The sequence below is a fragment of the Alosa pseudoharengus genome, unplaced genomic scaffold (assembly GCF_046254945.1).
Source record: "Alosa pseudoharengus isolate Yale_2024_CS ecotype anadromous, Long Island Sound unplaced genomic scaffold, YU_APseudo_1.1 YU_APseudo_1.1_scf_14, whole genome shotgun sequence".
Classification (NCBI taxonomy): Eukaryota; Metazoa; Chordata; class Actinopteri; order Clupeiformes; family Clupeidae; genus Alosa; species Alosa pseudoharengus.
The window spans coordinates 38,240,732-38,267,128 of record NW_027468609.1 but is presented as its reverse complement, the minus strand read 5'-3'; the positions used below and the strand labels follow the sequence as shown (position 1 = coordinate 38,267,128).

At 40.4% G+C, this 26,397-nt stretch overlaps 1 protein-coding gene across 2 annotated transcripts in view; it reads left to right on the top strand.

Annotated features, from left to right (window-relative positions):
* Positions 1–23,230, top strand: part of jak2a (Janus kinase 2a) — a 136,696-nt gene extending 113,466 nt beyond the window's left edge. For both annotated transcript variants that reach the window (XM_076284901.1, XM_076284902.1), the window contains 4 exons: positions 15,262–15,434; positions 18,780–18,897; positions 20,560–20,673; positions 20,772–23,230. In XM_076284901.1, coding sequence (XP_076141016.1) covers positions 15,262–15,434; positions 18,780–18,897; positions 20,560–20,673; positions 20,772–20,879 — 513 coding nt within the window. In that variant the 3' untranslated portion in view covers positions 20,880–23,230. The remainder of the gene's footprint in view (positions 1–15,261; positions 15,435–18,779; positions 18,898–20,559; positions 20,674–20,771) is intronic.
* The last annotated feature ends 3,167 nt before the right edge of the window (positions 23,231–26,397 follow it).

Sequence of the window (26,397 nt, the reverse complement as noted above, 5' to 3'; positions counted from 1 at the left end):
GTCATTAAGCTCACTGGGGTGTGGCTTCTTAGGGACAGGGGTGAGACATGATGTCTTCCACAGTGTTGGAACTTGTCCAAGGCGTAGGCTCAAATTGAATATGTGTTTCAGTGGCTCCCCCAGTTCAGCAGCACAGGCCTTGAGTAGCCTTGGGCACAGTCTGTCAGGCCCAGCTGCTTTATTGCTGCGCAATTTCTTAAGTTGGACTGTCACTTGATCTTTTGTAATGGTGAGGGGTGTGAGGGGAGGGGAGGGGGAGGGGTGCATCTGGGATCTGTGTGTCTGATGGCTGTTGACTGAGGTCGTTGTCACCTCATTGTTCGTGATCGCCATGTGGGGGAGGGGTGCAAAATCCAGTGATGGTGGGGGTACGATAGCCTGTGATGATGGAGGTGAATGTTGCGCTGGTATTGAGGGGGTGTGAGGGTGGGGGCTGGGGGATGGTGGACAGACCACCGCCATTGGAGCTGGGGCAGGGCAGTCAAACCTGTTGTAGAAGTGGTTCAACTGGTTCGCCCTGTCCAGGTCCCCCTCCACAGAGCTGCTGTTCTTCTTCAGGCCAGTGATAACCTTCATGCAGTCCCATGTCTCCTTCAAGTTGTTTTCCTGCAGTTTCTGTTCCACCTTCTTTCTGTAATCCTCCTTAGCTTCCTTCAGCTTGAATTTGAGTTCCCCTTGCACGCGCCTCAGCTCTGCCATGTCCCCCTCTCTGAACGCCATCTTTTTCCTGTTGAGAAGGGTCTTGACATTGCTGGTTATCCAAGGCTTGTTGTTGGGAAAGCAGCGTACAGTTCTGGTGGGAACAACAATGTCCATGCAGAAGTTCAGGTAGTCAGTTGTGCACTGCGTGACCTCCTCCAAGTCCTCTCCATTCTGTAACACACTCCAGTCAGTACACTCGAAGCAGTCTCTCAGAGCCTCATCCACTTCGGGTGTCCACTTCCTGAAGGTGCGTGTGGGAACTGGTAGCCTCTGTACTTTGGGCTTGTACATTGGCTGGAGATGAATGAGGTTGTGGTCTGACTTTCCCAGTGGGGGGAGGGGGTTTGCACGTTTGCATACATGAGGTCTATTGTCCTGTTTTTCCTTGTAGGGCAGTCAACATACTGGTAAAAATTTGTGAGTGTGGAATCCAGTGTTATGTGATTTGAAGTCGCCAGAGATCACAAAAAAGGCGTCTGTGTTGGGTTTGAAGCCTTGCGATTGTGGAGTGGATGACGTCACACGCTGTATCCGGAAGAGCTCGAGGTGGAACGTAAACACAGACAGCAATTGCGTGCGAGAACTCCCTCGGCATGTAGTACGGACGGAGACTAACCGCTAATAACTCCACATCCTTACAGCATACAGTCTCCTTTACTTTACATGTCCGGGATTGCACCATCTATTGTTAATGTACAGCACCAGTCCGCCTCCCTTCTTTTTGCCAGAAAGTTTACAGTCTCTGTCCAAACGAGCTACACTGAAGCCAGGCAGCTCAACGTTAGAAGTAGGGATATGGCTTGTTAGCCACGTCTCCGTAAAGCATAACAAACTACATTCCCTGTACAACTTCTGGTTTCTTACCAGGGCACCCAGTTCGTCAGTCTTATTAGCCAGTGAGTTCACGTTTCCCATCACAATCGATGGAACTGAGGGCTTGTATCCACTTCTTCTCCCGACGCCTCGTCTTCACTTTTACTCCCGCTCTGCAACCCCGAAAGAACCACAGTTCCTCTGGAATGTTGTCGCGAACACAGCCAGCATTCCGTCGTAGTGCGATCAGCTGGTTCCTTGTGTACACAAGCTTGCTGTCGCTGGAGCGTTGTAATATGTCCGTATCCATAGGATAGAATAAAAACACTCCTCAAAGTGTGTAATCCAAAAAGTTGCGAAGTAAAAAGTAAACAAAAAGTAGACAAAAGACGTAGAAACAAACACTAAGACACGGAGCTGCTGAGTAGGCTGCCACACCTGACGGCGCCGGAACCGGAGACCATGGTCCGCCAAGAAGTCATAGATTCATAAAATCAATTGGGGATTTACTCCCAAATGCACCAATGTTCTCACCATCAGGTGGGGTTGGATTGTGTTAAAAGCGCTGCTGAAGTCAATGAACACAATCTTGACCAGGCTCTTGGCCTGCTCAAGGTGCTCATGAGTGCTGTTAATCAGAAATAGCAGTGCATCCTCAACACCTCTTTCTGCACGGTAGGCAAATTCGTTCGGGTCTAAAAGAGGTGAGACCTCATGGAGTAGTTGTTTTAAAATATTTTTTTCAAAACAATTCATGAGGTAAGGGCAACAGGGCGCAGATCATTAAGTTCCTTAGGTCTGTTGTTTTTAGGCAGGGGCACTATTAGAGATTGTGTCCATAGGCTGGGAATAACACCGGTATCTAGTGACAACTGGAACAACCTATGGAAGGGCCTGGAAGGGATGCTAATCGATGCTGATAAATTAGCTCTAACAACGATTTCGATTTGAAACACGCATAGCGTTATTGTGTTTATTTGAGCCAGTTGTGGTTTATGTTACAATTAGATCCACAAGTTTGGCACACTGTAGTCAATCGTTCTGCAGGTCATGGATGTGATCGAGCGCCACCTAGTGTTGCACGGTGTATCGATACTAAAAAGGTATCACGAGGCCTTCACGCAAAAAATGATACGATTTCCGACGTTTTTAGAATCGATACTTTATTAAAATAATAACGTTCTGTGTCTGTGTGAACTGCTGCTCCTTGCACGCATCTAGGCAAGTGGCCGTGTCAAGCAGGCAGCTCTGAGTGAGTGAGTGCGCAGCAACGTCAACATAGTTCTTTGCCGACAGTCCTCGGCCTTGTGGATAAAACAAAAGGTGATGTGAAATCTGGAACTATTTTGGATACATCGCGAATAGTGAAGGCAAGCCATCAGGTACACAGAGGCCCGTTTGTAAAATATGTTTCAAAGTCATTTAAAAGCAGTATGCTACGCATGGAACTTGGCTAAACACCTCGCAGACATATCCCAACAAGAGTTCAAAGAACGACAGGTTAACGAATATGCTATAGAAAACACAACTACATGGTTAGTGCCAAGTTCTTCTCTTCTGTTTTGTGAAAGTGAAACGAGTATGGTTCTCTGGGATAAAGCGAACCTTCCTTCATCAATGAATTTTGACGAGACATAACGAGCTGTAATCATAGGGTGCTAACGTGATGAAAGCGCAATGTTCACGCCAGAATAACATTACCAACACTACCAAACAATCTATTTCATGTTCGGTCAGTACTACTGGTAATATTTGTCATGGCATGTAGACTGCAATTTGTTCAATAATTATTGCCCAGATGTAGGATAGGCCGATAGGCTATCCGAAATGCCCTAATTAAAGCCCACAGCATATTACCATCATAATAGCGGCTTATTGTTACGTTGTAGCAAATCATGTTATCAAAGAAATAGACGTAATGTAATGCACACAGATATATTGCAACAGGTAATGGTGTAGGCCTATCTGATGAAGACCTGAGTGGTTGGAACGTCGTACTTGTACACTGGGCGCAAAGAAGACTATCCTCACATTTTTCCCTTTGCAACTGTCAAAGAAATCCCATGAACACGGGAAGGCCTAGGGTAGCCTATACTGTACATCAGATGGCCTAAAGATTAGGCATAGCATTCAGTGATTTGCATGCAGTAATTTCAACACTGACCTTGATCTAGCCTAGTTTGGCTATTTAAAGCTACTTTATTGCCAAAACACAACACAACAAATGAATATATAACAAACAATAAAGGACTTAATCACACAAAGTAGGCCTACTATTTTACTGACTATAAAAAATAATAATTATGTGGGAAGTTTAGAAGTTTAGAACCCAGAATTGACCTGCACACTACAAAAGTGCACCGAATTCAACACAAATGACTCAATACACTTGGAGGAGGTATGAGTCCTTTCTTTTCCAGATATCTTAGGATTTCGCCGTAGTATCGTTTCAGTATCGAGCATAGTGATATTTATGGCAGGTATCGTATCGAAGTCATAATTTTGGTATTGTGACAACACTAGCGCCACCAGAGACACTGTATGTTCTGTCATTTATTTGGCCATGTTGTGAAGTTGTGTGCTACGTTTTGAAGAGACCGGGATTATGGTGCTTATGTGATGAGTGATGACGAGTTTCGAAGTAATGACACGTTCATGAATAATTTGAAGATGATTGTGTTTCTGTTGGAGATTCAACATAACATGATGAGCCTTTCAGGCAGGGTTAAGTAGCCTATCGTGAAGTTAACATCTAGGATAGGCTACCAGCTGCATGAGAACACAAGTGCTCAACACTAACAAACTGCTAATAGTTGATAAAATAATATTCACCCATCTGACACAAAATTAGCTGAACTAATCTGGACACTGGCACGATTCTGCCTGTCATAATTTTGGCTCAATCAACTGTAGGCTAGTAACAAGCAACGAATATTTTAGATAGGCACACTCAGTTTGCTCTCATTGACTTGCAACGTAGCCTATCCCTGTGGACGATTAGGGCAACCGTGTACACAACAGTAATTGTACTATTTTAATTAGTGTGAGGGAATATATGACTAAAATTGGATAGAATAATAGCCTAATTAGCCTATTCAAGGAAAAGCTAAGACTGTAACCGGTTCATCCTAAGCTCGATTTTGCACGGACATCGATGTCTGACTGACTGCTCCGCTCTTCACTCAGTTTAAAAAGTTTGCTCTCCTTGTAGTGTTCATTTTGTCACCTGTTTTTAATTTAGTCTTAGTCTTGTGACGAAATGTCCTTTTTAGTCTTTGTCATATTTAGTCATTCAAATATCATTTTTGTTAGTCAAGTTTTAGTCGACTAAAAGACTCGTCATTTTAGTCTAGTTTTAGTCAAAAGATAACTAAAGGTATCTTAGTCTTAGTCAGTTTCAGTCAAATAGTGTTTCACACATCTCAATTTTCCAATATTGTGAGTCCACAGGACTACTCGTCTGTTATAATTACTCATTCTGATTTTTTGTCAGTCAGTTTGTTTACATGCACAGGTAAGTTGAGCTACAGTTATAGCTCGGCTGGGATTTGACCATAGACAGTAAATGATTTGACTGGGCCACTGTCATGATCTTCGTAGACCAGTGTTTCTCAAAGTGTGGTCCGGGGGCCGCTGGTGGTCCGCAAGCAGACGTGGTAAAATATAATATAGATGAGTTGTTTGCAATATTGAACCAACTTGTATGTAAATCCAAACAGTTCTACAACACTGTCTATGTAAGATATGCCAGTTTAAATCATATGAATCCTCTGACGCATTAAGCAAAGTGCAAAGACAATAAGCAAGGGTTCAGTGAGTAGTCCTATTGTGTAGGCTAATATACTGTTGAAGTAGGTCTAATCTTTTTTTTATAGCTAGGTGGTCCGTGCGTTTCTTTTTTTATTGGTTAGTAAGTTAAGTGGTCCTTCTGAAAAAGTTTGAGAAACACTGTCGTAGACCCAAGTATTAATGTTTTACTCCGCCACGCTAGATGCCGATATGCGCCCAAACGCAACACATTCCCCAAACTCTCCATCTTACCAGAGAATGTGATCTTAGCTAACTTGCTAGCGAACTTTCCATATTAGCTTACTTGCTAGCAAACTTTGCATCATCAGTGTAACTAGTTAAATAGTTGACAATAGTTACTTGCTGAACATTTTCGTATGGACATTCTGGTTAATTTGTATATGTATGAGAGAAGCTTCAACTTCTGGGTATGTACAGTGGGCAGTGCTTCAACTTGGCCAGCTTCCCTCGCAGTCCGCGCGCGGGATCACGAGGCATCATGCGACTTTAATTTGTATTTTTCCAGTGACGGTGCAACGACGCTGCAACAACCGGCAGAGGTCTCAAGTGAGCAGGGTGTCTCGTAAAAAGAAATGGAGCTGGAAAACCCTACACAGAATTCACTCACTACAGACTTTAGCAGACTGGTTTAGAAATAATTTAATAGCCAGAAATAAGCCTGCCCTGCCCTAATAAAGAAATATTTGGTTAACGGCGAGTGAATCCCGTTTGCAGCCGTAGAAAAAAACGCAGGACAAATTAAACATTCTGGTTTTCTCCGAGTGCAACGATGATAGACAGCCATCATTTGGACAAAATATAGAGCATATTAACCTCCGTTGCTCAGCCAAATGCCTTCCTGTTACGTCCTGTTATCACGGAGTTACAGGCGGTAAACGATTTTTGATGGTCACAAGTTTACTTCATTAGCGTTTATTTTTTTGATTATTAAAGAGTGTTTTTCATTTAAAGGCTTGACTTCGTGCCTATTTAGAAGGGCATTTAGTGCTCTCCCCAATCCCAGACGTTCACATTGCATGTTTGTTTGTAATGGATGCAACCGCGAGATACGCTTGTCATAGGCGCCGATACCGTGGGTGCTCCGTCTCCAGGGCCGCGTTTGGGCATTGGGCAAAGGGGCTGCTGCCCCGGGCCCCGGCCACTAGGGGGCCCCGGCGTGGGACATTTAAAAAAGAAAACAAGTGTCTTATCGTCACCTGTCTTTGCCCGTATCAATGCATGCTATCACAGACAACAATGGCTTCGCATGAGACAATTAGGAAATATGCAAGCGGATCTCGAAAAAAGAGAGAGCTTCAGCCAGACGTTCTCAGTAAGGCGCGCCAAAACCATGGCCGTACGCACTGTGCGTATCAGCCAGGCTACTCAACAACGAGAGAGAATTTCCCCTGTGTGCGTGTATTCATACCAAATTGGCCTAGGCTACCATAACTTCTTAACTCTGCACAGTAGCCTATTCCATTAACTGCATGCCAGTAGGCTATACAATTTTCTTTAAAGTAAAGTTTGTAACGTTATCAAAATCAAGTTGTAGGCTAGCTTGTTGTTTTCTATCGGCACACAATGGTAATTAATTAACTCGAGACTCGTCATGGATATAACAAGTCATGGAAAACAGAAAGGATGGAGACAGCAAAGCGAGAGGAGTTATTTCAAATGGTCAAGCCTTAAGCACAAGGTAGGCAAGATTATTGCTTGTCAAAACGTTAGGCTAGCATTATCACTGTTTAAAGCCATACGTGAACGTAGCCTTCGCTAGAACAAAACTAGGTAACTTTAGCCTTTATAGGGCTATAAAAAGTTGTCCAAATAAATAGGTCGTTGTTAGGCGTTGTTGTTATAAAGATATTGCATGTGGGTGTTATTAGCCTACTACAGTATGTAGGCTACTTTTTAACTGACCAATGCAGGAACCTAACCGGGACAAATATTATCAAAGCGTTGAAAGTTAGGTGGGTGTGTGCGTACCATCGCATTCATTCCTGCAGGTGACCTGTCCACTTTTTTCAAAACGAGGATCAAAATAGGGATAAGTCCACGTCTAGGCATACTATCCCTGTCCCTGACAACGTAACCATTATCGGCTGCGACACCCCCCTTGTTTGTATTTGATGTGGTTGGGCTGTGTGTGTGTGCTAGACTGCGTGTTTCAATGTATTTGACGTCGTGGCTGGCTATACTAGGGCTGCGTGTTACAGTGTATTACAGACAGCGTGTTACAATGCATCATGATGTGGCTGTGTGCGTACGCGCCAAACTCTAGGCTACAATGTATCATGAGTTCAGAGTTCGGGAGTTGCACATTTTTAGTCTGACCTGGGTACCACTGGCAGTTTTCAAGCCTTAGTTGAAGTAATTGATGGTAATGATTGATTTTTTTGTGTGCATTGCCCCATGTTTGTAGGCTACTTGTTTTTTGTATGTTGGTACAATTGTATGTTGGTTATACGGTTCCACAATATAAATGCAAATTTCATTTTTACATTATGTCTGTCATAATTTAATTGTCTCTCTCTCTCTGTCTTATGTATATTGATAATAATAATAATAGTAATATATATTGAAAAAAAAATGGGGAGGGGAGGCCTCTGCCCCGGGCCCCAGATGACCCTAACCTGGCCCTGTCCGTCTCTTGGGCACCCACTGAAAACATCGAGCACCCACGTGTGCCAGCTTACAGTCCCGGCTAAATTTACATTAATTTAAAATCAAACATCGCAGTTGATGTTATGTTCATCTCTCATAATGTGATTGGATATGTTGCTGTCAATTCCCTACTCCATATACTAACCACCAATGAGAGCGTCTCTCGTATGAAAATTCCTGACACTTCCCACCTGAAGAATTAATGCAAGGCTTGTCGGGTCTTCAGCCCTGAATGTTTAACATGTATATAGCCCTGAATATAATTTTAAAAGTAGTCTGACAAAGCTTATTGTTTTGTGACACAGCTAAACACTGGTACTTATAGAACGTCTATAACATAGCCTAGGTGGTCGCAACTCACAAAAGTAAAGCAGATAGAAAGAACTCACGCAAATCTAGCCTACAACACACAGACAGCTTCATGCGCAGGGGAAAGAGCGCGCGCGCACAGGTGCTTTATGATTGTTGGCTTCTGATGGTATCTTGCTAATTCACTGAACTGCATTAGGTGACACAAATGGTATTGCCTTTATCTTATAACTCCTTGTCTGAGCGACTATCAGGCCTATGGTTTTTAAAAGTCAGATGTTCTCTGACAAAGACATTCGAAAATTAAGAATGTTTATTGACTTGAAAAATACACAAATTTTTGCAAACTCCCTTCATTCAACCCTTGAAGACATCGCGGTCTGGTGCGCTATGTAGATCGTTTCTCGTACCATTTAATTTCTCAGAATTTAGGTCTACTAGGCCTACAATAACATCATCACCAAATACATCTTTTATTTTTAGTTGATCAACCACAAAGAGTAGCATAGGCCTACTGTGCACAGTGCACTGACGACTGTAGCAGCCCAAGCTAACCAGTTGTTGTAGATGAGAGGCAACCCCTTGTTTCAGCCTGGACAACATGTTACCTGGGTGTTGCCTACGTTATTAATTAATGGTAGCCTACAATAGTTAATTGATTCGTGTAACATATTAGTTGGCTCAAAGAGTAGGGAATCAGGATTGAGAGAGTCACGCGTGTGTTGCTTTTGCAGGATCGAATCCAGTTTAATGCTAGTTTTCAAAACATATATTTTTTTACATGTCTTTTGTCCGAGTGGCTGTAATGTAGCCGAGCGCTCATGGCGTATGAAAAGCGACTTCAAACCACCTAAAACAACTTGTTTGTGAATGTCTGACAACTGCTGCAGCGCATGCACGCGCAAGGAAACCAGTAGGTGGAGAAACAAGAAGGCACACAACACCGGGACGATTTTAAGGCTATTTCGCATAGGATACTCAATGGTGCTATTTCACACGCATTATAGCGACCCCCACTCACCGGGGTTAGGTGGAAGGTGTTAATAGACGATTGGCGTAGCCTACAGTGGACTAGGGCTGTCAAAATTGCTCAAAAATGACTTTTGAATATCCCCTCTAAAATAAACACATGTATTCGAATATAATGGAATATCTAGGCTATATTATTTGCGCGTTATGTCAGTGACGCGCATCATGTCATCTGTTTTTAACTTTTTGTATAGTTATTGCTTGACAGGGGGGGTCCCAAGCAGCTTTCAGCCATAAGGCATTTCCTAATTCACCCGACACTGATATTCAAAATGTTGAAACTATTTCGGCATAGCCAATAAGCAGTTTAATTAAATGTAATGTTAGTTGTAAACAAACGGGCTACTTGGTGAGGCTTGGCCTCACAGATGCGCTCGTGCCTTAAATGGCAATACAAATCTTCACGATATAGGCCTATTAACTGACCGCCCGATTCACGTTGGCTGGGGGGCAGGGGGGGGCCATCAGACATTTGTTCCCAAGGGTCTATGAATTGTTAATCTGGCCCTGCCCCCAACGAACGCAACTTTCCACCTCTGAGACAGCTTAAAAGAAGTCTAGAGGACTCCTAACTCACTAAGACCTACTTACTGTAGGCTGTGCAAACCACAGGCCTTTTTTTTGGGCAAGCCTGCATTCGAGGCAGGCCTTCTATTGAAGAATGTTATATAAATCTATATAGCTATAGCTAACAGTAATCCTCCTACCCCCCTCCCCCTCCCCGCTACCACAGCTGTGGATAGTGTGGCATGCTCACGCTTTATGTCTCCTTCTTGCAAACTAGGCCTATAGCCCAACCATTTACGTCTTCAAAAAATAACAACTTGCCAGATATGCCTTCATATCTTTGGGCTTCATTCAGCATTTTGTTCTTCCACTGGAAATGACTCTTCTACATTACTGCCTGCTGCATCCTTTCTGTTTGTATTGTTTAGAAAATGTTTGATGTCTTGAGTTAATGCATTAAACATTGTTTGCTGGTAACCAGCCACAAATAGCCTACAAATTCTTGCGTGCGTACATTCTCTATTCTCTCCAAAATGTGCCCGTTCTATAGGCTGGCCAAGTGCGTAATTCTGCGGCATAAAGCAGATGTATTTGTTTATTGTACAGAAAAATAAAAATAACCTGTCAAGCAGTCAATTGACTACATTGCAGTCAATAAGTAGGGCAAATTACGAAACCAAAATGTGGGTCATAGTTGTCTAAGCCTCTGCTGTGAGGCCAAACCCATGAACAAAGACGCATTGATATCTGCAATAGAGGTTTTTTTTTGGCGAAACAGCCGAACGAGTCATAGCACTGAAGGGAAAGGCAACTGGAATGTGATCTCCCCACGGGCCAATGGATGTACAAGTTTTCTCCTGTGCCTACGATATTTAATCCAGTGTTTTGTCAAGTTGCAAAATGCTATTTGTTTTAACGAATTTTTATGATAGTATGAAGTACTTTTTGTATAGGGTACTATCTTAATTGCTTTATACTCAATACTTGACCAATGGCTATTGCATCTGTCTATTGAAAGTGAGAATGTGGCATGTGATCTACTGTGTAAGCTTCATAAAATAAAATAAACAGATTGCTAATGGCCTATAAGCTGATCTGGGGTGCGTTTCCCGTACAACTACGGAGGTTAGCTTTTTACTAACAGGATGCATCGTTCAACTAACCAACATGTAAGTTACGACTGTTTCCCAAAACTGTCGTACTTACATAGTACTGTAAGTTTGGACAATGATAGTTTCCAAACTTCAGTAGTCTGGACTAAGGTGGTTAATGACGTTTAGTAGAACGTGAACGGGCACCTGCACATACTTATGTGGCGCATTGCGTTAAGGCCGGCAGATGACAGCCGCCGTTGCACAGCAGTTCCCAGTCCCCTGTCCAAGAGTTCGAATCTGGGTTAAGATTTTGACATCGTTGTTTACCTAAGTTTATCTTTTGTGCAGATCATATTATCAAAATCAGAATCAGCCTTCTTGGCTTGGTTTGCGTAAACTAACAAGCACCCCCCCCCCCCCCCCCTCCATGAAAATCAAAGGCTACATATTCTCAGCTGACTCGTCAAAAAGTGCGCACCACCTTATTATTATCTGCAGGTGTGTGACTTTTACTTACGTGCACATGGCTGCAAATTTACTTTTAATTTATGTATTTTCTGCCTTGGGCATTTTAAAATATGGATGTATGTAAGTGTAAGTGTAAAAAAGAAGTGTAAATATCAATTAGAAACCTAAATATATTTATAATTATTAATTTGCAAACAAATAACTGGCGTCAGTGACGTCTTTGACATGAAGATCCCTGGAACTATGCTTCTACTAGCATTCTACCACAGGTCGAGAGGTGTAGTTGTAACTACACAACTTTACGATAGTGGTTGCGAATGTTCGTTGCTACTATGGTTTTGGGAAACACTAACGTAGTGTAACGATGCATTGGACTAAGTTCCAAATATGAATGTAATTCTGCGGCATAAAGCAGATGTATTTGTTTATTGTACAGAAAAATAAAAATGACATGTCAAGCAGTCAATTGACTACATTGCAGTCAAGAAGTAGGGCAAATTAATTTACGAAACCAAAACGTGGGTCATAGTTGTCTAAGCCTCTATAGCGTAGCATGTTAAAAACGTCGCAGAAACCTACCCAAGGCTACAGATTAATTCTGAACAGTTCTCTACTGGCTCAATTATAACACCACTGTTTTGATTTGCGTAGTTGCGTTACCCCAACACTGACAATAATGTAGACAGCAAATTTCGATTTCGATTTTCGTTACCACCGTGTAGTCAAGCCTTAAGCCATACCCAAGTAGCCTAAATCGAGGTAAATCGAGCTGTTTCAGAAGGGGCGGCAGGCAGAGTGACGCACAGTGGCTGAAAGTGGTACTAAAGCTTCACGCAGCTTCACGCCTCGTAATGCGCGACTGAAGTGGCCATTTGAAAGCGATGCCCACTGTAGCATTGTGGCATAAAGCTTAGGTAGTTAGTAGAGATGCACCGATATGGAATTTTAGGGCCGATAACGATAACCGATATTTATTGGTTTGTTGTGGCCGATACCGATACGATAACCGATAATATTACTCTTGAAAAGAATTTGTGAAAAGTGATTTGGGGAAAGCATTTAATAAGCATAATTTTATTGCAGTAATTTTACCTACCATCAAATGATGGACAGAACTCATAATAGTCCTCAATAGTACGGCAGTAAACAACATAACAGTAGCCTAGCCCTACAGTATGTGTGGCTCCTTTAAGTGAACCTGACGTCAGTGAATTGCGAGTGAGTGGCTAGAGAGTTTGAATCGTTTTCATTTAGGACTAAACGCTCATAAACGGCTCAGCTTGGAATTGCTACAGTATAGCGACCAAATCAGAGTTTGTGAGGGAAACTTAGGTTTAGTTTCAACTGCAGGTAACTGAATAAAGCTGCAACTCCTCAGACTGTATCTTATGTCCGTCTACTGTTGCGCACAACCTGCTGCAGCAGAAATGAAAGGCGTTAGCCCCGAAGGTTTTAATAACTTATTATGATGACCTGTCTAGAACTGAAGCACGAATGGTTAGCATATTTCTAGGTAATAATACAAAACCCAAGCTAAAGTAATGCAAATATAATACTAAAACACAACTTAGAACTAGGCCTACTTATGTACTCGTCCCACTAACGAGTTTGTTTATTTGTTTCCCCGAGCAGCGCGGTACAGTGCAAACACAAGACGGGTCTAGATAGGGCTGAGCTCCGCTCTGTTAGGTTAAATAGCGGATCATTCACGAGAGGATTTTGAGATGCACAGATTCCCAAATGAACGCATATCCACAGATTTTGTTAGAGTGGTAAAATACATTCACACCGCTGACATTATATTGAGGAAAAAGTATAGCCAACCTAGCTCAAGTAGGCTAGCTCAGTGTAGCCAGACGTAGTCCTAAATTAGAACTTTAAAAAATATCGTCGCAAATTATCGGCCAGAATTCTGTTATCGGACCGATAATAATATTTTTATTTTTTCACTTATCGGCTAATAATATATCGGCCGCCGATATATCGTGCATCCCTAGTAGTTAGCTTGCTAACTCTGCCAGTAATCTCCGGTGTTCTTGTTCCATGTAGTTTCGTGTTGCAGCCACAGGGTTACAGCAACAGCACGTAGACTAGCCTACAGGAAAGCTGCTGCGCATGAACTCATTTGGAATATTTTGAAAACGTAACAGCTAGATATTCTGTCTTCTCATTGTGTAGACGAAAATGAAGAGAGATTTTATCTTAGTTTTTATTTCATGCAAAACATTTCAGTCTTGTATTTTTTCGTCAACAATAATGTATCTTAAGATCGTCTTAGTCAGTGTTTCAGGACATTAGTGCAGTCTCGTCATCGTTTCGCCTTAGTCATGAAATAAAAGGTCGTTGACGAACATATTTCCTCTCGTCTCGTCTGACGAAATTAACACTATCTCCTTGATAATGAATAATCTGTAAAACTACATATCTTTATTTTGTCTGGACTATTATGGCAACTGTGTAGGCCTATATGACAGTAACATACCATTTTTGATCAAAGAAAGTATTATTAATATAGAAGTTATACTAAACCAGAAACTGACTTTCTAATAGGGTTTACATTATGTTCTCTTATGCATACTTCCAACATGGCCGCCACCCACTTTATGACGTCAGGTGGCGACACCTCATAGGCGACAATGAATTGAGTTTTATTTATTGCGCATTGGTAATTCCACAAGCCAATAGTGAAGGAGGCTCCAGTGATAATAATAAGAAAAGGTAGAAACACAATGGGTGCATACACAGCTTCACTGCTTGTCTCCCAATAATAATAATAAGAAGAAGAAAAGGTAGAAACAGAATGGGTTCCTACGCAGCACATACACACATACATATGTTTTGAAAGTATACGTGGCACGGAATTGTGGGTAATGCAGTTCGTTTTTGGTTACATTCATTGCCCAAAGTTGTCAAATGACCTCATTACCCATACATCTATTGCAACTTAACCATGCGAAATCCAGCGCGAAATTAAGCACTTATAGCATTCCTAAACAGCAACGATAGTCTGTAGAGTAGCCTTACCTTTGATGAAGGGATTTCCTTAATGTTAAATAATAATTTGGCCCTTGCTGCTAAAACGATGCATAAATTATTAGCCAATGATTTTGTTCATATTCACTCAGACTTGTGGCATTTTAGGTTTCTGCATTAGGTCTACTGTTGGAACAAAATAAGCCCAGAGAGTTCATTGATTTGTAGGCGTATTTTATTCTTGTAGGGTAGGCTAGGCCTATATGAGAAAAGGCCAAGAGTGTCTTAAGCACTGTTTTATTTTATTTCGGTATTGTCTTACCTCAACAAGGCTACAGCTCCATGAAAACAATCAGATATAACTCTATAAAATCTGTAGTCTATAAAAATGTATTTTTATGTTGTATTTGGCTGCTGTGCTTGACTGAAATGTAGACTATTCTTTTTTCATTTCAATACAGTATATGAAACAAACCTCAGTTTAGATAATCATATTCACACATTGTGTTGCCTAATTGACAACCATGACCATGATAATTGATAATATAAAATGAATGTGCACCTTGAGCAAATTATAAAAAATCTTTCAGAATGCTTTCCATTCTTGAACTGCATCGAATTGCATCGAATCGCATCGCATCGAATCGTACTGAATCGTTTTTTATAAACATGTATCTTTTCTTGTATCGAATCCTGTCCATGTATCTAGATGCGAATCGTATCGTCTTTTACATGAGAGATTCACACCCCTAATACATATGCATACTGTACAGACTACACACACACACACACACACACACACACACACACACACAGACATGCATACATACATAATGAACAACAACCTAATAATCTTCAGTGAACACTTGAACAGTGTTACTTTTGACTTTCTGTGTCTTGTCATCTTTAGGGAATGGACTACCTGGCCACAAAGCGATACATCCACAGAGACCTTGCCACACGGAACATTCTGGTGGAAAGTGAACTGAGGGTAAAAATTGGAGACTTTGGGCTTACAAAAGTCCTGCCACAGGATAAAGAATACTACACTGTCAGGGAGCCAGGAGAGAGCCCTATATTCTGGTGAGGACATCTTAACATCTGTTAATGAGATGTAAATGTGAAATGAAGTGGGATGGTTTTGTAAACTTACCCATAAGTCTCATTAGACAGCTAAGAAGCACTCTTTTTGCATTATTTATTGGGGGCCTAGCACCAAAGGTGCATGACCCCATTGTGTTTCTATGTATTCTTATACTTTCTTCTGCCATGGGAGTCTATGGCAGCCCATAGAACCGACAGGTGAAAAGTTATGAAATTTGGCACACTGATAGGGGACAGTCCTATAATTCATTTCACCAAGTTTCATGTCTGCACCTCAGGTGCTGTAGTGCCACCAATGGGTCAAAGTTGGCATTACATCCATGCACTAAACGTTTGAACCGTCGGCCAGATTTTGAACATTGAGGTATATTTGGAATCCTTGGATGATGTCGAGTTCATCGCACCCCCCATGACGTCAATTTCGCCTATTGGACCTTCTGCCATATTTGATTTCATCGAAAGAGAAACTACATTTTCACAGGTCACAAATTTGGTCTGATTCTCACAAAACTTGGTATAGATGATCTTCAGACCAAGCCTCACAAAAGATAGTTATAGGCGTTTCGATATTCAAAAACATTTACTCAATACAGCCAATGAAATTTGATGGTGAAGCCGCCAAACAGGAAGTGAACTCATATCTAAGCAAGGCTTTGATGTATGATGTCCAAACTTAGTACAGGGAGTTGGTACCTGATTGTGAGGACACACTAGGAAATTGCATCATTTGGCCTCTGTATCTGTGAGGGTGCTGCAATACAGGAAGTGAGCTCATATCTCAGCAACACTTTGTACAAAGTCCAAACTTGGTACAGGGACTTCGTACCTAATTGTGAGGACACACTAGGAAATTCGGCATAATTTGGCCTCTATAGGGAGTGCTGCAATACAGGACGTGAGCTCATATCTCAGCAACGCTTTGATCTACGAAGTCCGAACTTGGTACAGTGACTTTGTAGTTGTTTATGAGGATACACGAGTAAAGTGGCGTCATTTGGCCTCTAGGGGCGCTGTAATAATGGAAGTGAGCTCATATCTCAGCAATGCTTTGATGTTTTAAAGTCAAGCTTGGTACAGGGACTTGATTGTGTGAACAACATACACAGAAACTGGCGTAATTTTGCCTCTAGGGGCGCTGTAATAAAGTAAATGAGCTGATATCTCTGCCATTCTTTATCCAATTGCCATGAAAGTTGCTGTGAGTGCTTGCTCATGCCATGGCAATGCCATTCCAGCTAGTGTACTGCTAGGCCCCCACATTGCTGCTTGCAGCTATATTTATAGTGTTAGTATTTAATATATAATCAAGTAACTAAAACAAGTTAAAATATACTTTAAGCCGATGTAACAGACAGATGCCTCTCATCAATATGGATTGATGTTTTTTTTCAGTTATGTATCAAGTATCAAGTATAAATCATACTCAGGTGATCAGCTGATTTTGCATCACTAGAGCCAACCCTCTAGGCTATATTGCTTAAAAGGGAAGATCCGGAGTAGAAACAACCTCTATTTATGGATGATAACAAGTTCAAACTTTGGGAGCAAAATTAAGTTGATCGGAGGAGCCTAGACCGTTGTTTGCATTAGCAAAAAATACCACTGACAAGGCTCAAAATATCCTTGGATAGTGTGGATAGGGTCCCTACAGACAGACTAAAGTATTGTAAACTTTGAAAGTGTACAGAGAGGTTATAACAAGAACTATTTCTGAAGGCAGCATATTGCCTTACTTCATGTTCCGGTAGCGTCAAGTCAGTGAGCATGTTCCACTTCTTCTCGCTACGCAGATCTGGCTGAATCTTACAATACCAACATGCATCACGTTCAGCCAGATCTGTACAACGCTGGAAAAAGTCAAACTGATATGATAATCTTCCTCAGATGTCCACATCCTGATGTATGCAGGTAATTTATACTCATGCTAAAACCATGGCCACGGATGCAAATTAACGATGCAGCTGGCTCTGATGCAGCAATTGTTATGTACACCCCTATTCAGTAAACTAATAAACTAAACTCCCATCTGGAGCCTTCTGAAGGTATTGTAGGCCTAATCCAATAAAACAGCGATAAGGGAAGGTGCCAGCTTTATAATTCCTGTTAAGGCAGCTTTGTTGGTGATTTAACACCTCTCCATTGTATATCTGGTGAAATAAATCATAACATGGCTGTTGAAATGTCAAATTGCATGACATACACAAACACAAAATCAACCAAGCATTTTTTCCCCATTGTAATCGCTGTAGCTCTTCTCAATTACATTATAACTTACTACAAATTAGATTTTTTAAAAGTTAATTTTGAAGGTTAGGTTAGGTTAGATAACCTCACCTCTCCACCACTACCCTGAGCACGGGCGTACCACAGGGCTGTGTGCTGAGCCCACTCCTTTACTCCCTCTTCACTTACGACTGCACATTTGTACATGGGTCTAACACCATTGTCAAGTTTGCAGACACTACGGAGATTGGTGATTGACCTAACATTGTGGTACATCGACAACAACCTGGCGAAGAAGACAAAATAGCTCATTGTGGACTTAAGGAAGCACACACACCCCATCCTCATCAACGGGACTGAGGTGGAGTGTGTCACCAGCTTCAAGTTTCTGGGTGTCCAAATCTCTAAGGACCTCTCTTGGACCCTCAACACCTCTACCCTGATCAAGAAGGCTCACCAGCGTCTCTTCTTTCTGACGAGACTAAAGAAGTTCCACCTGTCTCCTTTGATCCTGGTGAACTTCTACTGCTGTTCCATCAAGAGCATCCTCACCAACTGTTCTGCCTCCGACCGGAAAGCACTGCAGAGGGTGGTGAAAACTGCCCAATGCATCATTGGTTCCTCACTCCCCTACACTGAGGCCATTACGTAAGGCGCAGAGCATTATCAAAGACTGTTCTCACCGCAACCGCAGACTGTTCACCCCACTCCTCTCTGAGAGGCGTTACAAGTCTCCCCGCACCAGCAGGTTCAGTGGAAGCTTCTTCTGAGTAACTGTCACCCTACTGAACTCTAGCTCTTCACCCCGGTGACAACCAACCAACTAAGCCAACTAATTATCACAAGCTGCTTTTGGCACTTCTGGTTAGACGCAAACTGCATTTCGTTGTCTCTGTACTTATACTCTGCACAATGACAATAAAGCTTAATGTAATTTGTGCCCTTTGCCTGGCACCTACTGGTGATGAACTGCATTACTGCAGTTTGTTTTTAGAGGTGTTTTTGTGGCCTGTGTAACAAAACCATCAACCTGCAAAAATAGTTAATGTATAGCCCTGATAAGTCAATCTTTATCTTTTATTTGCTTGTACTCTGTTTTAGGTATGCTCCTGAGTCTCTGACTGAGAGTAAATTTTCTGTTGCCTCTGATGTATGGAGCTTCGGAGTCGTACTTTATGAGCTCTTCACCTACAGTGACAAGAACTGCAGTCCTCCAGCTGTAAGTGTGTTCTGTTTGTCTGATGTTACTTTTTATTTTCATTAAATTTCCTCTTTTCTGCCATTTTCTCTTCAAACAACAGTCCATATCCTACGCAAAGTTACCTTTGTGTGGTGCCACCTGTGTGAGCCTAATGCCACACCCATGCCTGCCGATAAATAATCAGTGAAACACCCTTAATTAATATTGATTTAGAGAACCAAGGAAAGCAGGGCATGGCACAGGCCGATAAGAAAGGGAAAAGAAAGACATTTCATTAAATGTGAAATATAGGTGCTTGTCAGAGAGGTGTATTTACAAAGTGCTTTGAGATAGAAATCAAACCAACTAAATTAATTAAATATATGATACCAATATAAATTAAATATATGATACCAATATTAAACTGTCCATCAGTCCGAGTGAGATACGTAATTTGTGCTACAGTTCTCTTTATTAGTTAGGGTTCTAAAGTGGGCTCTTATTAGGGCTTAAAGTGTTTAGGCACCGTGCCTGAATTCAGGCGTGAGCTGGTAGGCTTAAGATTTGAAAATAAGCAATGAGACTACAGTATTTATGATGTCCTCATAAATATCTGATAACTTCAGGCACAGACATTTCTATTGCTTTAAGCCCTGTTAGTCTATTTACGACAGTAAATATCAATAAAGGCAAGAAGACCACTAATAATTGACAGAGCATAGGCTTCTTTATTGGTTATTTTGCAAAAGCATACAGTATATCACAGTATATTTGCATTTATTAACCCAAATTAGAAGTCATTTTTCCAAATGCACTCCAGAGAGTAGCCTAAGAATCAACCACGTTTTTTCAGTGATTGCAATGATTTCATCTGCATTTCATCTGCACTGTAGCTTAAATATTGATATATTCTATTGTTGTAGTGGTAGCTTAAATGTTATTCTATTGCTGAAAGTCACTTTGGCTAAAACTGTTTTCCAAATGAATAAATGTAATGTAAATGTGTTCACTGAAAAGTATTTGTATTGAAAACATTGATTTCTCTATTGATGTCATGTGTACAACAACAATAGCTTGAATGATAATTATCATAATGATGATAATTTATTTATGATCCAAAAGTCTGACATAACCGAATTTCCGGTCCAAGAAGTTTGAGAAAGACTGAAAGTACATGGAATGAAGACCACACCATGACCCAGTGAAATGCTGCATTCTCTTTATTCGAAAATCCCCCAGTTCCAACTATTTGAATTCCACCTAAATGCAATGATGTGGTTATGACTAGGGTTACAAATTTACAGAATTTTCTTAAATGACTTTCACTAACGATCGATTATTCATTCAACCTGACCGTATAAATTCCTCAATAAATGACTTAATTGAAAAAAAGCCATTTTACATTCAACTTTAAACTAGATATTCACCGAGGCAACATATTTATTGGCATGTCTTTGACAATCATTTTACAAAGACGTTGGGTAATTTCATTAGCTCACCTGCCATCACAGTTGCTCCTAGCTAGTGCAACATGAATGGTTGGCTGACATCCCCTGGGGCCGTTTTCGTCGGTAAGTATGGTCGGGTGTTGGCTTCTTAAATGGTGCATTAGTGGACTTGTTGTAGTGTTGTATTTAAGTACAGCATCAAATAACAGCATTATTTGTCTAGTATTTAATGTACTTCTCTACTTCTAATCAGGTTTTTATGGAGCAGATGGGAAGTGATAAACAGGGTCAGATGATTGTGTACCACCTGATTGACCTCCTCAAGAAGGGCTATAGACTTCCTTACCCAGAGGGATGTCCACAAGAGGTGAGAACTGTGGTGTCATACTCTTCTTACCTATAAGGAGATTTCACACTTGTAGTGTTTATTAACAACAACAAAAATGTACAATTTTCCTTCTACAGATCCAACAACTTATGAGTGAGTGCTGGAGCAGTGACCCTACCCAGAGGCCATCCTTCAAGGGCCTTAGCCAGTCTGTAGACACAATATGGGATGGCAAGGAGGGATGACATACCTCTTTGATTGTCTGCTGCACCAAAGAGACCATCATTCCTCAAGTTATGGAGGCCCTCAAAAGGAATATTCTAGAACCAAGGCAGGGAAAGCAATGCCATTAGATCCCTGTGCATCTCTGATCTACCAGCCCATGTGCTTAATGTTATACAGTTCTTCAGCTGCCTGTGCTTCTGTTTGTCTGTGGTCAGCAGCCTGATGTTGTGCCTGTTGTCCTCTGGTGTGTTGACCATCAGTGCTGACACTTTGGTGTGGTGGCTGTACTGTCATCACAATGATTTAGTTGATGACCAGATGTTGTCTCCATGCAATTTCAGACTTACAGTGCATACGGAAAGTATTCACAGCGCTTCACTTTTTCCACATTTTGTTATGTTACAGACTCATCTTAAAATGGATTCAATTATTTATTTGTTCTTATCAATCTGCACACAATACTCCAATACCCCACAAAAAAGGTAGTGTTTGGAGTGTTTTGTAAATGTATACAAAAATAATAAAAGACTAAAATAGTCTATTTACATAAGTATTCACACCTCCTTTCTCAAATGGAAAAGTTTGGAACAATCAACAGTCTTCCTAGATCTGGCCGCTCAGTCTAACTGAGCAATCCGGGACGAAGGGGCTTGGTCAGGCAGGTAACCAAGGACCCAATTGTCACTATGAATGAGATCTAGAGCTCCTTTGAGAAGATGAGAGAAGCGTAAATAAGGACAAACATCTGCAGCTCAGTGCCTGGTTTCTTCCATTGGGAATTGTGGCCAAATAGTGCAGTCTTTGTTTTTTCCTTCTTTACACTTCTCTCATCTTCTTAAAGGGGAACTTGGCAACTATTTCAATGTAATAAACCCGTTTAGAAATCATTTGGATGGTTAAATGACCTATTCCGGTGAAAATTGTGACTTTTCCCGCTGCGCCTAGCGTCCCCAGGCGGAAAACCAACCTTGAAACATTGAGACCACCGTCCTGGAAAGAGAAGTGAGAAACAAGAAACTTGTTTTAAATCGTGTTTCTTACCTTGTAACATCCACATAGTTCTGCCAAACGTATGCTAACCGTTCGCTAGCTTGTAAACAAATCTATGTGCTTTATCGTTACCTTTTCCCACAGTTTGAAATAGCATAATACGCAATTTCTCCAGCAGAGGGAGAAATCCTGCCAAGTTTCCCTTTAAAGGAACTCTAGATCTCATAACAAAAGGTGTGAATACTTATGTAAATGGAATATTTCAGTCTTTTATTTTTATACATTTACAAAACACTCCAAACACTAGCTTTTTTTGTGGGGGAGTATTGTGTGTAGATTGATGAGAAAAAATAAATAATTCAGACTCATTTTAAGATAACAAAATGTGGAAAAAGTGTTAATAGAAAGTTAATAGAAAGTTAATACTTTCCGTATGCTCTGTACATCAGCCACCCATGGGCCCAAACAATAGTTTTTCCTATGAAAGGAAGGCTACATTCAATTAATAAAGAATGGAGAAAAAAATCTTTGAGAGCAATTTCACTTGTTAAGTAATGGTGCTTTAAAAGTGAATAAGGTCTTGTATGCTGTGCATAGATTGGAAACTTTCATCGCTGTTTTTTTGTTTGTTTGTTTGTTTGTCTGGCTTTGAAAGCCAGATGGCAAGGCTGAAATTGTCATAAGAAAATGAAAATATGATTTGAATCCCACAAGAGGCCAAGATGATTCATTACACATTTTCCAAGTGCCCTATTTATGTATGTATATGTGTATATTTTAAATGATCTTGTGGTCTTTCCACATCTCTGAAAGGAGATTGTGTAGCTATACCTGTAACCCTGCTGTTGGTGCATAGAGAAGGTAACTCACTGATCTGCAACAAATCTTTTTATAGTGATTCCTGTTGTTGTCTTCCTTTGTCACAGCTGTGCTGCTGATATATCCTTTGACCAGCTAACTTCTCAGACACACTGAGGAGAATCTATGGAGAAAGAATTAAGAGTATATTAAGTGTTGTATGATCAGGACTGAGGAAATTATATATTTTTTTATTTGCAAAAAAATATTTTTCATTGAATGAATGTAACATTGTTTGTTTTACTATTTCAGAGCTCAAATGATTGTATAACATGAATCAGTGTTTTTGATGTCGTTATGTTGAGGTATACATTGTTTCAAGTAGTTGCAAATGTCATTGCAAGACCAGAGGCAGTTGGATATGGTCTGTTTGGTTTTAAAATGTTGTCAATGCTTCATTAAATTCTCTGACTAATTATCAGACATGGGGGACTCGAGTCACATGACTTGACTCGAGTCACAATTATTAGGACTTGAGACTTGCTTGATCAACATGTATAAAAGACTTGACTTTGACTTGCTATTCATGACTTGAAACTTGACTTAGACTTAAGTCAAATAACTTTGATTTTTTTTGTTTTTTTTCCATAGATATTAAGGAGTTAACTTTACGATTTTAGGAAATCTTAGGTGCGTTGCATGCGTCACACAAACAAACCTGTCGTTACCAAGTGGCAGATGAAATGAGACAGACTGAGGCAACTTGCAAATACGGAAGGCTCTATTTTTATACCAAAACATAATAATGTTTGGCTACACAGATGATGTATCTGGCAATTCTAAGAAGAAATGAACAGCAGTCTGCAAGGTCTGCAGTACGCAAATTAGCGTCATAATCACCCCCACGTCAATTTTCATCCGTCAGAAGTTAGTCGTGGTAGAAATCTAATGTCAAGATTGAGGCATGTTAAAGAGTTGGCTGTGAATCGATTATGCTTTTTATTTAACAAGATATTAGGTTAAAATGTGTGAAATGGCAAAGTGAAACTTTTTCTTGTTTAAGTTTAATCTTGATATGGATATTCGACAGATTTTCAAAATATTCATTGTGGCAGGTTTCACCCAGTGTTGGCAGGCAGTGACAAAACAGATAGCCCATCTCCTCCCTCCCAGCTCCAGCCGACCTACTTAGGGACCATATAAAGTACCTTCTGAATTACCTTCATAGTCTTTTTTTTGTCAATAGCTTTAACATCATGTGACCTACTGATTCCAAATCAATGCAGAATAGTTCTCCTATATGGGACTAATCAGACACACCTCCTACCCATTGTATCTACACTCTATTTTATATGAATATTCTAAAGAAAATACATTATTTCCCATAAGGAACGGTCTCCTTTTTTCAATACCTCCCAAACCATGTGACCCAGTGACTCCAAACCAATGCAGAATAGTTCTCCTATATGGGACTAATCAGACACATCTATTTTATAGCCATTGTATGCACACACTATTTTATATGTGCGGTCTTTAAAAACTTCTACAAAATCCTCTGCTGATCATAGTCTATTACAAAGAAAAATTTGAGATTGTTGGTCTGGGATTTCTGAAAATTTAGCTAAATAGCCTACTTTTCCGCATCAAAGATTTTTTTTAATATAAATCTGAGCTTTGCTGTGGATCAAGAGGTCAAGAAGTGCTAAGAGGGCACAAGACCCATTATCTACTGAGCAAAGAATATCATTTTGCACCTTAAGTAGAACAGATTCAGTGCTATGAAGTTTTCTAAAACCTGGCTGAAATTTATCTAGGATATTGAAAGCATTCAAATAAGAGGTGACCTGAGAGAGAACAACTTTTTCCAGGACAGTAATGTTCCTTCCACTTGCAGATAATGGCTCCAATACTGCTTGCTGGATGATTCTGAAGTTTTGAAGTGCATCTGTAACCTGTTCCATTGATATGTTTTGCAACAATAAGGTTGCAAAGGTCTTGGGAGAGCTCTTTGCTTTTACCCATCATGAAATGTTTTTTGTGTGACACCTTGGTAACAAAAAACCTTTTTACAGCCCACCAGTATTAACCCAGCTTATATCATTTTGCACAGATAGGAGGCATAATTTCTCTAACTACTTATAGATTCCAGTTTGTTCCTTGCCATTCCTTGCCTTTACTTCTTTTTCTTAGCGTGTTCAATACTTTTTCCCTGTGCCATTCCACTTTTTTACTCATAACTCTACTTTTAGACATTAATGTTTGCATTTTATATATGTGTGGATTACCTAAGTTAATACTAATGTCCGGTGAAAATTTCATGCGAATAACCTCACTGGAAGTATAGGCCCTACTTACTGAAAAAAATGTTGACGTGTTCAATACTTATTTTCCCCGCTGTATAGCTTAGTTGGCTTGTGCATGAATAATATGACTTGATGTTTTGTAGCCTACATTTCCGTCAGTCTACAGTCTTTTAGCCCATCTTTACCATGATAACCCTTCCAAGAACCCTTTCGACGCTCTACTTTGAGAGACACCACCACTCATGCCATCGATGTTGAATTTTGGGCGTCTGACGGAAACTGATCAATCTGACAAAACAATTAACATCGATTTGACACTCTTGCTATCCGGGTTTGCAAATCATTCATTTAGAACATTTAAGTTGCACTATTTGTTATTATAATCACAGCACGGCCTTACGTTATCATTACCATATCATTACATTATCGAAATTAATCGTCATCATAATCATCATCGTCAGCATGACATGTCACACATAGCCTATACCTGCTCCTAGGGCTGTAGTCAAGACCACCTTTGTCGAGTCCAAGACCAGGACTAGTCGAGACTAAGTCAAGACCGAGTCCAAAGAGGTTCGAGTCCAAGTCAAGATCGAGTCCAAAAAGGTTCAAGTCCGAGTCCAGGACAGGAAAAAAAGTCTTATGCATGACAGTATCAAGACAATAATTTTGGATTATTATCTAAAAGCAAAAACAGTGTGACAACACCCAGGATTTGTAGCCATTCCCCTTCTCCTCCAATATTATTATAGGGCTGTCAAACGATTAAAAAAATATATTTTGAAATGAATTAATCTCGATTAACCACAATTAAAAAGTTCTTAAAGACTAAAGCTTCTTAAATGGCATATTAAATACAACATAAATCACAAAATGAATGAGTAACCACAAAGGTAAAAGTAAAACACTTTTATATTATTTAAATGATAATAGCCTACTGACACAGTAATTGTGTTTTAAAGTATTCATTTCTTAAGAAATACTACTCATTTGATGCTGTTTAACTCATTTGTAAATGGTGCACTGTCACTTTAAGCCCATTGTGGCCACGTTCTAATGATCTTTTTTTACCAGCTCCATTGAAATATAGCCTATAGGTCCACAAACTCTAACATTGTTTGTAACACATGTATTGCACAATATTAACAATGATAAGCATGATATTAAGTTGGTATAAACAGCTTTCATTCCTTTGGAAATAGAAGCATGTAATGACATGATGCTAGCTACTGTAGACATTTCCTGTTTGCAATTAAAAGTGAATGATGAGCCTGAGCCAGTCACCTAGCTAGTGGGATGCGTTTCAATCGGCATATGTGCTTCATGTAAACTAATTATTGAAGACTTCAAGACTCACCAGTTCCATTACTCTTCAAATCACAGTGAGTGCAGCCTACAGTATGTCAAAGTGTCCTGGCTCTCACAGTTTATAACTGGTCAGTAGTGG